Source organism: Prunus dulcis, chromosome 3 (genome assembly GCF_902201215.1).
Source record: "Prunus dulcis chromosome 3, ALMONDv2, whole genome shotgun sequence".
Classification (NCBI taxonomy): domain Eukaryota; kingdom Viridiplantae; phylum Streptophyta; class Magnoliopsida; order Rosales; family Rosaceae; genus Prunus; species Prunus dulcis.
The window spans coordinates 18,606,365-18,620,219 of NC_047652.1; the positions used below are offsets into that span (position 1 = coordinate 18,606,365).

General features: G+C 37.8%; 2 protein-coding genes and 1 pseudogene across 3 annotated transcripts; 1 reads left to right on the top strand and 2 right to left on the bottom strand.

Moving 5' to 3' along the window:
- Positions 1 to 778: 778 nt before the first annotated feature.
- LOC117621564 (centromere/kinetochore protein zw10 homolog) lies at positions 779 to 6,159 on the top strand. The gene is made up of 14 exons (XM_034352118.1): positions 779 to 1,479; positions 1,661 to 1,798; positions 1,988 to 2,161; positions 2,410 to 2,571; positions 3,119 to 3,352; positions 3,430 to 3,567; positions 4,056 to 4,148; positions 4,266 to 4,361; positions 4,693 to 4,821; positions 4,947 to 5,024; positions 5,145 to 5,303; positions 5,395 to 5,542; positions 5,648 to 5,730; positions 5,816 to 6,159. The coding sequence occupies exons 1-14, from the start codon at positions 922 to 924 to the stop codon at positions 5,894 to 5,896; spliced, it is 2,271 nt and encodes a 756-aa protein (XP_034208009.1). The 5' UTR covers positions 779 to 921; the 3' UTR covers positions 5,897 to 6,159.
- Positions 6,160 to 6,252: 93 nt separating this feature from the next.
- Positions 6,253 to 10,309, bottom strand: LOC117621565 (protein disulfide isomerase-like 2-3). Its single transcript, XM_034352119.1, has 9 exons — positions 9,900 to 10,309; positions 9,128 to 9,286; positions 8,343 to 8,456; positions 7,953 to 8,110; positions 7,721 to 7,820; positions 7,423 to 7,599; positions 7,187 to 7,332; positions 6,862 to 7,008; positions 6,253 to 6,771 (listed from the first exon to the last, which is right to left on the bottom strand). The coding sequence occupies exons 1-9, from the start codon at positions 10,032 to 10,034 to the stop codon at positions 6,591 to 6,593; spliced, it is 1,317 nt and encodes a 438-aa protein (XP_034208010.1). The 5' UTR covers positions 10,035 to 10,309; the 3' UTR covers positions 6,253 to 6,590.
- A 1,221-nt stretch (positions 10,310 to 11,530) lies between these two features.
- On the bottom strand, positions 11,531 to 13,840 carry LOC117621919 (annotated as a pseudogene). The gene is made up of 10 exons (XR_004584939.1): positions 13,798 to 13,840; positions 13,529 to 13,737; positions 13,294 to 13,404; positions 13,055 to 13,195; positions 12,855 to 12,963; positions 12,612 to 12,755; positions 12,470 to 12,506; positions 12,277 to 12,354; positions 12,099 to 12,194; positions 11,531 to 11,930 (listed from the first exon to the last, which is right to left on the bottom strand). The product of XR_004584939.1 is annotated as a triacylglycerol lipase 2-like (transcript).
- Between the last annotated feature and the right edge of the window lie 15 nt (positions 13,841 to 13,855).

The following is a 13,855-nucleotide window of genomic DNA, read 5'->3' on the forward strand; positions in this document are numbered from 1 at the left end:
CATTTCAATAACTAGTCTATTATACTGTATGAGAAATGTATGATTGTAAGAGCACTTTTTACTGTTTTGTATGTTTTCATAATTAAGTGAAATTTCGTTTGATAATTACTGTATAAATTTTAATTGTTACAGGTTTAATAAGAATAATAGAAACTTACTTTTGAAAATCTTAGCTTCGGGTCAATCCGAATACGAAATGATTATAACTAGTTTAGGTTAGCTTTGACACATTCAACATTATCAATTAATGGACTGAATTAAGATTGACTATTTTTTTAAACGAACACGAACATGAAGGGACACAATATGATATGAACATGACTCTTTTAACACGAAGTGTCACCCACGTTAAATACAACCTATCCGACCCCTCAATTGGTGATCGATGGTCCCAGAAATTTAGTAAAGCAAAACCCTCGCTGCCTCAACATCAGATGTTGCATGGTTACGAAGATGAAATGGGGATCATCTTGTGGCGAATTAAGCTTGACTAAAACAGTTGAACTTGACAAATGTAAGTCAAAACAAACCTAAACACACTCAACATGACTTGGGTCATATTCACGCAACATATGCCGTCCTCTATCCGCACCACATTCTTAATCCATGACTGAGCATGCTCAGTTAAAAAGACAATATGTAGCTTAGAATATCTATTGTCAAAAAAATATATATATATTTGAAATATGAAGCCCATGATCAGCCCATTAAGCCCAGTAGGCCCATAGCCGAACAAAAAACCTCCCCGCGGATAGTAACAGCCCGCCCCGAAATCAACACCAACGCTCCCGGCGCACGTTATCACACTCCGCCTAACACCTCCACAACTCCATTTCTTCCTTCTTCTTCCACCACCCCGCTGCAGACCATACTCCTCCGAGTCTCTCCAACCGGCACTCGCAGCCGCCCGATTCGCCGAAAATGGACGCCCTATTCGACTCAATCAACGTCCGAGAGCTACTGTCGGCGCAGGACCTCAGCGACCCCACCACCCCTCTGTCCGCACCGGATCTCCGCCTCCTTATCCAACGCCTCGACTCCCACTCGCTCCAAATTAAGTCGAAAATCCAATCCTACCTCCTCTCTCACCACAACGACTTCGCCAACCTCTTCTCCGTCTGCGACGACGTCGTTTCACGCTCCAATCGAATCTCCGACGACGTCGTTCAGCTTCTGAGTTCGATTTCCGACAGTCCGATCGAGGCGGAGATAGGGCAGATTATGAAGCAGATGAGCGCCACGACGAAAGAGGTGAGGGAGAAGAAGGGATTGTTGGAGTTGGTGAGGGCAATTCTGGAAATAAGTGAGAAGCTGAAGGGTGCCAGAGAGGGGTTGAGGAATGGACGGCTGAGATTCACAGCTGAGGAACTGAGGGAGCTCAAGAAGGCTCTTAGGGTGTCTGATGATGATCGGGTTGATGAGAGAGAGCCTGTGGTTTACAACTTGCTGAGGAAACAGTGGTCAGAGTGCTTTGAGGAGGTAAACGGGATAACTTTCTGTTTGGTCGCCGAGAAAATCAACGAAAATGAGAGAAAATTAAAGAACAAATTCATGGCAAAAAATATTAGCGTTGTTCCAGTGAAACGTGATTGTTCTTGTGGTGATTTTTATTTGAGTTTTGTGATTGTGTTTTTTAGAGGAATTCGGTTTGGGTTTGTAGATTCAAGAGGTGCTTGTGAGGTTCATTGGAAATGCGGTGCGGTTTGAACGGCAATCTAATAGAATCCGAGTCAAGTATGTACTAAGCGTCGATGGAAATGATGGGATTGAACTCCGTACAGTTTTGGAAGCTTTGGATGTAAGTTCACGTCAAGATCTTTCGTTCCTTCCGTTTAACACTGACAGTAGAAGTAGACGCATAATAACCTTGTAATGTTCAAAACTAAACGAAATTCAGCAGTTACAAATGGTTTTTGGCTTTACGCAATGAGGGCAATGTGCTTTGCTATGAATTCAGTTCTCTGATTTTGTGAAAGGGATCTTGTAGGTGGTTGGAATTTTGGATTATGGGCTTGCTAAAGTTGCCGACTTGATGATCAAGCATGTCATCTTTCCGGCTCTAAATTTTGGAGCTCCTGTGTCCTTTGTGGCAGAAGTAAATCCAGACTCACAAGTAATTACTGAGGCGACACTGAACATTGTACCTTCAAGTGATCCTAAGGTAGATTTGGCATGTCACTCTTGTCTAAGTTTTTTTTTTTTGTTCCAATGGTTTGTCTTGAAAATGTTTAATGGCAGAACATGTAATCTGTGAGGAAAAAAAAAAAAAAAGGGTTCACCTTAGTGTATTGTATAGCTGATTTGCGGGAAAGACTGTTCGTTTTTCAATTTATTAAGTGCATTTCCACAAATTTCTCCTGTCCGGATTCTACTAATTGTTGCATTGACATTTTTCCTTTGGATTTTCAGATTGAAAAAATGGATGGTGAGATTATCTACTCAGGGATTATTCAGGTTATCAAGTTTATTAACAACCACATTTGCCTTAAAGATGTATCTTGGATTCGATGCTTTGGAAGATTGACATGGCCAAGGATTTCAGAGTTAATTATTTCTAATTTTCTTTCTAAGGTTCTTTTATCTCTTCCCACCCTTGCCCTCCTTTTCTACGAGTTTATTTGAACTCTATTATAAATATACGTTAACAATTCAAGAATAGTAGTCCACTATTTGATTTTAGTTTGACCTGGGAAATCGACATTTTATCATTGATCTCACCATTTGATCATCCAGTTCATTTAGTGCATAGATAATGTGATTAAAAAGAAAACAGTTGTGCCCTTAGTTTATACTATGTTTGCTTAAGTATTATAGTTATTGATGTGTTTGTTGCATCTAGCTTTTGCGAAGTGCCTTACATGATAACCAGATTATTTGCCATTATTGATGCCATTATAAGTTAAAAATAATAATTGGTTCTGATATCCTGTCGCTATTAGTAAAGGAGTTTTTACTGAATACTCAAATTTACTTCGTCATTATCTGTGATCAAATATGTTGCTTGCATATCTGGTTCATGACATTTTTCATTTTGCATATTTCTATGCTATAGGAAGACATACTGTTTGTCTTTTGTTTTTATTAGGTAAAGAAAAATAATGCAAGTTTATTGTATCAGGTTGTCCCTGAAGATGCTTCAAAACTTGCTGACTTTCTGAAGATCATCAAATGTACTTCTGAGTTTGAGACTGCTTTAAGGGAAATGAAGTTTATTTCAGCATCTGATAACAAAGATAACCAACTGAGCAATTTTGCTGAAAATGTCGAGGTTCACTTCGCATCCAGGAAGAAGACAGAAATCTTGGCAAAAGCTAGAAATCTGCTTCTACAATGTGATTTTGCTGCTCCTCAAGTAAGCTTCTAAGACCGTCTTGAATGCATTTGTAGCTATATTGATATGTTAGCCTTTGAATAATATATTTTCCACAGGAGTATACAAGGAATGGTAAGAAAGATGGCGTTGCTGCCAAAACTCCAGGTCATGTTGACTTGCTATTCCTGTCAGAGAGTTGTGTGGTGTCCAAAGCAGCAATTCAACTAATGAAGCTAGTGCATCAGACACTTAAGGTATATGGATTAAAATTTATAGTTATTTGGTTTCCCCCTCTAGATGTTGTTGAACAGAAAAAATAAATGACTTTTCTCCATAAAATAACACTAATATGTGGCTCAAGGCTAGCAGGTTGCTTGCTTGTCATAAAAAGTTTATTATATGATTTGCTGTAATTGCCAGGCATGATCAACTATACTTTCTCCAACATTGTTGTGTATAAAAAGAAAGTATTGTTGAAACTGTAGATCAGATGGGAAGGAACCTAAAGAAACAACTTCCACAAAAAAAAAAAAAAACAAAAAAAAACAAAAAAAAAAAGAACTTTGAAGGTCTAGAAAGTAAGAAAAAATTTATATGCTGATCTCTCGAAATACTCTAGTAATCATGATTTCATTTTAATGATTAAATCATCTTACCTTAAGTGCACTTATCTTTCCTCATGGTTCTTCATAAATTACATTTGTTCTATTTTAAGGCCACAACTGTGATTGGTTTTGTGCAGGATGTTTGCTTGTCATCCCCAAGAGTTGCTTTTGAGTTCTATCGTGCTGCAAGGGATGCTCTACTTCTCTATGAAGTTGTGATTCCTGTTAAGGTTAGTACATGGAAACTAGTACTACAAAACTTGCCCCGCTAAGCCATCTGGTAATTTTTTTCAAACACAACTTTGCATCATTGTTATATTAGTAATCTTCTCTCTTGACTTGTGAAGCTAGAAATGCAGCTTGATGGAATCAACCAGGTTGCTGTTCTTATGTACAATGATTGCCTTTATCTATCTCAAGAGATACTTGGGCTTGCTTTTGAGGTATCCACGAACAATCATAATTAGCTCGTGTTATTAATTTGTAGAATCTATTCCCGCACCACCAACACAGCATCACATGCATGCATGCATCTATAATATCATGTCCCACTATCCAATCAAAAAAATGATATGTTCTATTATGTTCCAAAGAAGGGCAGTCCACTATTTCTGGGATGCACAATGTAAAAGATCTCAACACAATGCTGATTTGCTATTCCATCAATAGGGAATTCATTTCCTCTGATCAGTTCCTAAAGGGCATTTAACTTTAACCTTCGTGTAATATCTAAATCTTTTGATGGCTCATACAATTATTATCTTTTTGCCCCAGTATCGCTCAGACTTTCCAAGTTCCATCAAAGAACATGCTATGTTTGTTGATATGGCTCCAAGATTTCATCTAATGGCAGAGGAAATACTTCAGAGACAAGTTAAACTTGTTATTCATAATTTGAGAGAGGTAAAATCTTGCCGAAATGTTCCAATTCATATAAGAATCAGAAAGTTATGTACTTTATTTTAGGAACTTGCAGTTTCCTGTTTGACTTAAGCAAATTTTTTTTTTTTTTTTGTTTTGTTTATCAGGCTCTAGATGGCGCTGACGGATTCCAGAATACCCATCAAATGCAACAATTTCAATCTGCAAAATTCAGTATAGATCAGGTAACTTTCATGTGGCATGTTTTTCTTTCATATATTATTTGTTGTTATAGGTGTTAAGGGATTTAGTGCCTTTCTCTTTCTAGTGAGTTGTGGCTATAAGGCTAAACATATCTTGGTCAGGTTGTATTCATTCTGGAGAAGGTGCGTATGATATGGGAGCCACTCTTGTTGGCTTCAACTTACAAGAGAAGCATGTGTATGGTCCTAGAGTCGGTTTTTTCTAGAGTCGCAAAGGACATACTTCTTTTGGATGATATGGCAGCAGAAGAAACATTAGAGGTATAATCAATCAGTCATAGATTTGGTTCTTGTACTTTTGATGCTGTACATATGTCTGCAGCTAACTAAATCATTGTATTTATGCTCCTAGCTTCAAAGACTGATTCATGTGATGCTGGAAAGCCTAATTTCTTTGCTGGATGGCTTGGCCGCTCTCCAAGTAGTGAAGTCACAAGAGGGCATCACTTGCACTCTTGATGATCTCATACCCTCATTACGTAAAATTCGTAAACTGGCAGGCAAGTTTTCTGTCTAATGCTGAAAATTTATTGATTCAGTAGAGATCTATTAGGTGTCCTGCAAATGGAGATCCAATGCCCTTTTTCTTTGTGTTTCTTTTTCAGATTTATTAGACATGCCTCTAAAATCCATTACAACAGCCTGGGAAAGTGGACAATTGCACAGTTGTGGTTTTACGACGTCGGAGGTATGATTTCACTAGAGCACGTGTTTTGTTCGGCTTTCTGTGCTGTTCGATATTCGTTGGTTTCACAAGCTCTTCATTTGTGCAGGTGGTAGATTTTATCAAGGCCATATTTCAAGATTCAACTTTGAGAAGAGAATGCTTAGGGAGGATAAATGGCGACTTTTAAAAGGCCTATTCAACTTTCCAAGAATTTGAACTAAGGAATGGCCGTTTTGATTTTACTTTGATGTCAAAAGGAGAAATTCTGAAATAGGTAGAAGGGGATGTACTTAGAAGCTACAGCATGTATAGGTGATTCACTTTTTATCGACTGTGGATCCGATATGAGGGGTATAAGCAAATGGATCAACTTTTCTTCTTCCAAAAATATAAAAGGGAGTAGAAAGGATTAGCTTTTTTATTTATTAAAAAATGGCTGTGCTGATTTAATTTCTGGGTGTTTTTAGAAACCCTTGCCCCATCGTAAGATATGATGAGTTACTGCGTTAAATACAAGCACACAAAAATCGATCAAGAGTAGTATAAAATCCATGCATAAGAAAGTTTTTTAATCCAGTCCAGAGCAAGCAAAGAAGCCAAACTCCGATAAACCAAAGCGGTCATTTCCTTGCTGCTATGAATTGACGTTCCTCAACAATGAACCCTTTAAAGGGCATCACATTTGCACTATATTGATAAGTTTGCTAAGAAGAGAACAAAATAAAGGCCTTCCTCATAAGAAAGCTCTTGAGCACTGTTGACAACGTCATTTAAATACAGAAACACTAGAATGACCAGCAACACTTAACTCGTAGCGTCCTCCAAAATCAATCTTAGCCTGATACAGATTTTTTCTCTCTACTATAATTGCTTTTAATTTATCACAACTCATCTTTGCTCGTAGTTTCATCTCCTCCGCCCATAAGTTCTTCGAGGGAGAACTCATCCTCTTCAATGATCTGTCCATCTTTACCATCCCAGGGTTCAATCTTTGAAATGTTGGGGGTGCCGTCCAGAGGCAAGTTTCCCTTTCCTCCACGTCCGGCTTCCTTAACAAATTCTCTGAGAAAACGAAGTAGAGTTATATTCATTTGTTTTATTCATCACGAGGCTCGAGAGCAGTTCAAGATGAGGTGGAGGTAGAAAACTTACATAATCTGATCAAGCTCGAATGCACTCTTAAGTGGTGCATAAGCACCTTTTTTCACATTTAAGGCCACCAATGCTGGATATCCATAACCACCAACACCTACACGATTCTCGAGGTCTGGCTGCTTACCAGCGGCTGCCCAGACATAGCTGCAACATACATGAATGTTCATGGTCAGCAACTATATATTCAGCTTCTCAAACAAGAGAGGTTTGGTTGGGGATGATTTATGCATTATTCCAGACACTTCCGCATGTGAGAGAGAGAGAGAGAGAGAGAGAGAGAGAGAGAGAGAGAGGAATGGTAAGAGAATTCCCAAAAACTTGCCTATAGGGACTCCTTTTGAACTTCTCTGCAACGGATAATAACTGCTGAATGTATTTGTTCCTCCCTTCTGCCTTGGAATCCAAGATATCAGGTAGGAAAGCAACAAAACAGATGGCAGCAGAACCACATTTCTCTTCCATGACATCCTACAAGGGAAGATTATAGTAAAGCTTTAGTCCCCCAGGTTACTTACAATTTCACACAGCTTAATTATTGGAAGGAAGCTAAGAGCTTACAGGGCCAGTTAACTCAGTCACTTCAGCAGGTGCAACATTTGTTTCCAATTGTTCAAGAGCAAATGATTCAATGGCTTTAGCAGTCCTTGCACCCTCATAGGGGAGTGGGGTATCTTTGTCAGCTCCAAATATCAATATGGTTGGGAATCCTTGAACATTGAACCTGCTCATCAGAGACTGGTAATGCCACCTCATTAGAACCATATAGTACAAGAAATAAAAAAATGTAAATCCAGTACATACTACCATCCTGCCCTGGCCTGGTTGCCCAAAAAGAAAAGCCTGAAGCCAAACTTACCTTCTCTACATCACAGTCAACGTGTCCCAACTTCACCTTCCCCTGCAAGTTTTTAGCGGCCTTCTTCCACTCAGGTGCCAATTTTTTGCAGTGGCCACACCTTTAAGAAAAAGGAAATTGAAAGACAGTCGATAATTTGCTACAAGCAGATGCACTTTAAGTTCATATAGTAGACTGAGATTATTATCTGAAAATAGCTTATAAGATCATCATACCAATTAAAAGCACTTACCAAGGTGCAAAGAACTCCACAATCCAGAGTTCTTTACTTTTAACCACCAATTCATCAAAATTCTGGGAATTTAATTCTACTGAAGCATTAGGTTCAGATTTTTCACTTGGTCCTCCTGTTGCTTTTCCACTTAAACGGTCCTTCAACAACACCTTTATCTGTGAAAGACAACGGAATAGTCACATAACTAATACTTCAATGCATTTTACGCAAGAGGATTATATGACCAAGTGAGACAAATGATTATCACCGTCTATCCATCGCAGGAATAAGTGCTAAAGCAAGATAAGATATAGTGGAGCAGACATGATTACAAAAGACTATCCCTATTACAAACAAGAGAATAAACTAATAAAAAAAAGAAATAATTTTGAACAAGAGATTACAAACCTGTTGGAGTGCAAATTCTGCAACGGGTTTCACATCCCTTGCTCCCTGATAGTCAACTGGAGGTTTCCCAGGTACAAACACCTTTATTGTTGGAAATCCTCTAATCCCATATTCCTATAGAGCAATCAAACACATCAACACCCCAACACAAAATTAACGTATTAGTAAACATTAGGAAAATACAAACCAGAAATCTTCAGATTTCCTTGTCCACATGCTGCAAAATTAGGGATTTTTGTAGAAATGTCACCTGAACTTATACATCAGTTTCAATTTGTCACCTTAAAGAAAAATTTAAGCAAAATGTCACCTTAAGTTTTCAAAATCCATGATTTGTCACCTGACTTTAACATCATCCAATTTTCCATCCATTTTAAAGGGTGTTTTAGTCTTTCCAATATGTAAACCCTCTTTTTTATATAATTTAAATATAAAGCTATGTAAACCATTTTGCTTGGAATGACTATAATACCCTTCAAAATGGATGGAAAATTGGATGATGTTAAAGTCAGGTGACAAATCATAAATTTTGAAAACTTAAGGTGACATTTCACTTAAATTTTTCTTTAAGGTGACAAATTGAAACTGAGGTATAAGTTCAGGTGACATTTCTACAAATATCCCGCAAAATTATTATAGAATGGGAATGAATTTTCATGCAACCTAATATATGAATCATATAGTTCAATTAAGTTATTTGAAGGCAAAGGGACGTTGGTAATCTACTATTGCATCTTCAAACTTGGAAGTCAAAATTGGTAATTGCAAGAGTAACTATAGGAAACCTGAGCAAGGGACTTGTGCGCATCAGCATCAAGAGCTGCCACGGTAGCCACACCCTTCAAGACAGTAGCCGCCTTCTCCCATATAGGTGTTAGAGCTTGACAATGTCCGCACCATGGTGCAAAGAATTCAACCAGAACAACTCTGTTCGAGTCCAGAACCTGCCACCATTGCAAAGGATTCAGTTCGAGGCAATACTAGTCAGATTGTGGTCTGATCCAATGTCTTATTGATCACATAAGATGATCGCAAACGAAAATAAGAATCACATTAAAAACATTTGTAAGTAATATACTATCCTAGGAATCCATAATTAACCCAATAAGAATCAGAACTTGTTGATCATATATCAAATCAGAAAACAAAACCAAAAAGAGAAAGTGCAGTTAACTAAGCAAATGCATTACATAAGTTCTACTCAGTGCAAAATTGGCTGGCTTTTCTAAACCAAAAATCCCCAAGAAGCTATGAACCAGATCTAATCCCCGAACAGTCAAGTAGCAAACATGACTAAATCCCACAAAATTAATAAGCTCAGTAAGAAATAAAAGTCTAAAACCAATAAAAGAAAGAACTTTGCTTTGCTTTTCGAGGGCCAAAACCCAAGGGGCATGCTTGCTTTCAGCAGAAATAGAATTACTTCTGAAATGCAAACTAATCAATACCCAGGTGCTTCTTTCGATCAAAATGGTGACGAATTCCAATAAATTATGCAAAAGATTAAGGAACTGGAAAAGGGTACGCTACAGTTACTGCTCAAGATTCAAAATTTACCTTGGACTTGAAGTTGGAAGGAGTTAGCTGAAGAACTGGCGATGATGGTCCGTACAGTGCATCACAGACACTGAAGACGAAGCAAAATAAGAAGATGATTGACACAGCTCGAAATTGATTACCTCTCATTCTCATTCTCACTCTCACTCTCTCTCTCTCTCTCTCTCTCTCTCTCTCAGATTTATTCTACGAATCAATTCAGAAACCTCTCGAGGCATAGAAGACAAAGCGGGCCTTTACAGGGTTTTGGGCTGTGGGCGAGCTACGTGTGTCGACCAATGACAGATTTACACGTCATCTGGGCATGGTTTCTCATGAAATTTATTGGTGTTTTTTGTTCTTTATTATTTGTTCATCACGGATTGGACCAATGGGGTTGCTCTTAGCTTGATCATAAAGTAATAAACATTTTTTATCAAATTTTTATAATAAAATAATAGTGCTCAAGCCCTAATTATTTTTTATTATGAAATTACCTTGTGCATACCAATGTCTTATAAAATCATAAAAAAGTAAAAATAAAAAACTATTACCTATTGAAAAAAGATTTTGGTTTCAAATCTCTCTCCAAATAAAAAAATAATAACTGATAAACTTATAGTTGGTACAAGTTACAACTCAAAGAAATATAAATATGAATAAAATTGGAAGATGCAATGAAATTATTGTTTGATCCAGTCCAACTTTTTCCTAATGAGCTAAGAAACCAAAAATCTCCACTCTCTCTCTCTCTCTCTCTCTCTAACGAACTGAACGTAACATCCTCAAGCAAAGGCTGCAAGAGCGTTATAAAAGCAAGAAAAAGACAAGGCCTCTGCGCCATGACAATGTTCTCATTCATTTATGAAATAACAGAAGAAAAGCAAGTTTCATGAAAACTACAAACTGTTGCCCTTGTAGAGTAGCTTACACAATTTCCGTGTGATATGCCAGAGCACACTTTCAACTCCTAACTATATATATGTATAAGCTGAGCAAGCCCCGAAAACCCACCATTGCCAACTTAGGAGAGTGAGGTACGTTATGAGAAGCACAGCAAAGAAGCTTAAGAGGATGGAGAAGCTCATCAATTTGATTAGCAAGCTGAAGAAGATGTTGGGGTGCTCAGCTGATAGGAATCTTAATCGGCAAGTTAACGTTAGAGCTTCACCGCCTTGTGCTGTTCGCTGCGAAGAGCTTTTCTTGCCTTCGAAAAGCACAAAGGGCCATCGAACAAGAAACAATGATGTCAATCCTTTTTTAGCAATTCATGCTGCAGCTCAGAATCATTTTGCTCTCAGACCAAACATCTATATTTGAGAAGACAGAGATGGCAAGGTTACTGAGTTATTGTTGAGTCTTCTGTCTTGTAATGATCTTAGTGGAAAAGAGAGCTTGTTTTGATCCTCTCAGTGAGCTAATTATAATAACAGTTGAAGCTGCCTAGTTGTTCATTGCCTTTTCATAATTATATGGTAGAATGTGAAACCTAACATTACAGTACATGCTCATCCAGATGCAAATAATCTGTAATATTCTGTTCCGTGATTAAATTGTTTTTGTTAATCACATAATTAGCCTCTAATTAAGGGCACCTAATGCAGCATTTGTAAAGCATGTTCAACCTGCCTACCTACCACAAGCCTTGTAGATAGTCATAAATCTCATTATTAATGGTGAACAAAACCCTACAAAAGGCAATATGTTATAGATTGCAAAAGTAACTAAACTCTCAATGGAGCCTGAAGAAGGCCAGTAGAGGACCATACACAACTTGGTTGGCATTCACACTCATAATAAAATCCACATGAGCATACTCCTCTCTGTATTCTACCACAAGCTTGTCCCTGTCATGATCTCGGAGCTTGTCAAGCAAAATCCCCACATCGTTGACGCCAGCAATCGAATCTCTCCCTCCATAGCTGAAGAAAAGAGGAACGTCTTTCGGAATGTTTGCCATGTTGTACACAGGAGGAGTGGGTTTCTTGTAGTGTTTTATGTTCGTGTCTTCAAGACCATAATCATACATTTCTACGGTTCCCTTTCTGACAACTTTCCAAAATCAAAAAACAAGGAGCAAAAATTGAAATTTTGTAAGAACTTAATTTAATTAGTTAGGATTTTTGAGAACTGAAACTTTCAAAACAGATACTACAGTTTCTATTGTACTTTAGATATTACAACTCACCATTACTGAACCTGGAAATGAAAGAGACTTACTCTGAGATAGATGTATAAGGTTTTTCGTCGCAGTTGGCTGTGGATCATTTTCAACTAAAGCATCTATGCTTGAAGAATTGAGGCAGCAATTTGGGCCTGGAGGTTGCAAAAACAAAAAAACAAAAAATCAATTCAATCAAATAAAAGTGTGAATGAGCAAGCCTAACATTGTTACTACCTCCTATAGCTGCCAGGAGGTTCGAGCAGTCAATGCCCCGTGTTGTGCAGATAAACTCCACAAGTTGTTGGATCTGCCGGTTGGGATTTTGAGAATAACAAAATATCTAAAACTTTGTACCAAGTTGAGTTAAGTTTATGATATTATCTGCATGTGACTAATGAAGCAAAATTGATTAAGTTTCTATCTCACCCATTCGGAAATTCCAGCCAGCCCAACAATTTCAGTTTCTGTTAAATAAAACAAGAGAACATTTTGGTCAGTTATGCTACGTTTATAATAATGAATTTCAGAATCCATATTTGAAAACAAAATAGTTCATTGAGTTGTGTTACTTCTGCAGCAAATATGTCAACAGCAGGTCTTAAAATCAGTGAGGAAATGTGACCCAGATAAGCTACAGGGCTAAGCAAAGCAGCTGATCTTAGCAAGTTTAACAGCTTTTCTTCGGAGAAGGCAGCAAGGGCAGTCAAAGTTCCCTATAATTCCATACTTCAAGTCTCAGTCATCTAATTTTTATGTACAAAAGAACTTAAAAACTTGAAATATGAACAAACCAAAAAAGTACAAATATTTACCAAGGAATGCCCCACATAGTGTAATTTATGTCCTGTTTGATTGTTCACATACTGGAATGAAGCAGGAAGATCATACGCAACCAATTCATCCCATGACCACCCAGTAAGCCTAAATATCATAGAAGATCATAGGTATTGTTAGTAAAAGAGTATAATGCAGATGGCATGATGTGATGAACATTTCCAGAAGCAAAGTGAACCGGATCTTTAGGACTAAGCGATGTGTTTCCGCGGCTAGGGCTTGTCCCGCGACTGTTGACAAGCCATACATCAAAACCATTGTCAGCCAAAATAAATGGCAAAGCTTGATCCGGCGGATTGAGTAGCCATGATGAAGCATCCTGTTGCCAGCGCCACACAATTGTTCTTTAGTTTATTTATGTCATGCACATATGTATGTACATATGCACGCTCAAACATATGGTGCTTAGGTGCAAACCAGGAAGACCCCATGTTGTAACAGAACGGGCAGCTTTTCTGCTGTCTCATTACAGGATCGTCCATTCGGAATCCTCTGCAAGCCAAGGATGTACCCATCTGCTGTTGTTAACTTAAACCCATCAAAAGTTCCATGACAAAGGAAAACAAAATTTAATCAGTCAATGTCAAAGAGTAACATATATAAACTGAAAAAAATAGAAGTAAGGCTGGCAATTTCGACACTTGATAATTACTTCGTGTTCTTGGCAAGTATAGCCTTGTGTCTCCACCATTGACTTGCAAATCCCATCATCCAGATTGTTGATTGAGTTCAACTTTGTTCTTGTTGCTGCAACTGCTGAAACGCAGAGTAGAGCCAAAAGAAGTAGAGTGGTTGAAGGGTTAGACGTTTTGAGCTTGGTTGTCTCTGAGTGCAACAATTTACAATTTTTAAAGCTTTTTCCTGAGAGTGGTTGAAGGGTTATTGTTCATTGTTAAAAAATTGTTGCGTATATACAATAACTTGAGCCAATATTTAATGCAGGTCCAGTGTCATTATATTGCATACATACCTAGAGACT

Excerpts from the sequence above, each read along its gene's own strand:
- LOC117621565 (XM_034352119.1), bottom strand. The coding sequence starts at position 10,034 with ATGAGAATGAGAGGTAATCAATTTCGAGCTGTGTCAATCATCTTCTTA. Across the intron at positions 7,333-7,422 it reads TGACTGAGTTAACTGGCCCT|GATGTCATGGAAGAGAAATG; the intron begins GTAAGCTCTTAG and ends CTTCCCTTGTAG. Across the intron at positions 6,772-6,861 it reads TTCGAGCTTGATCAGATTAT|AGAATTTGTTAAGGAAGCCG; the intron begins GTAAGTTTTCTA and ends TCGTTTTCTCAG.
- LOC117621564 (XM_034352118.1), top strand. The coding sequence starts at position 922 with ATGGACGCCCTATTCGACTCAATCAACGTCCGAGAGCTACTGTCGGCG. Across the intron at positions 2,162-2,409 it reads TACCTTCAAGTGATCCTAAG|ATTGAAAAAATGGATGGTGA; the intron begins GTAGATTTGGCA and ends TTGGATTTTCAG. Across the intron at positions 5,304-5,394 it reads CAGCAGAAGAAACATTAGAG|CTTCAAAGACTGATTCATGT; the intron begins GTATAATCAATC and ends TTATGCTCCTAG.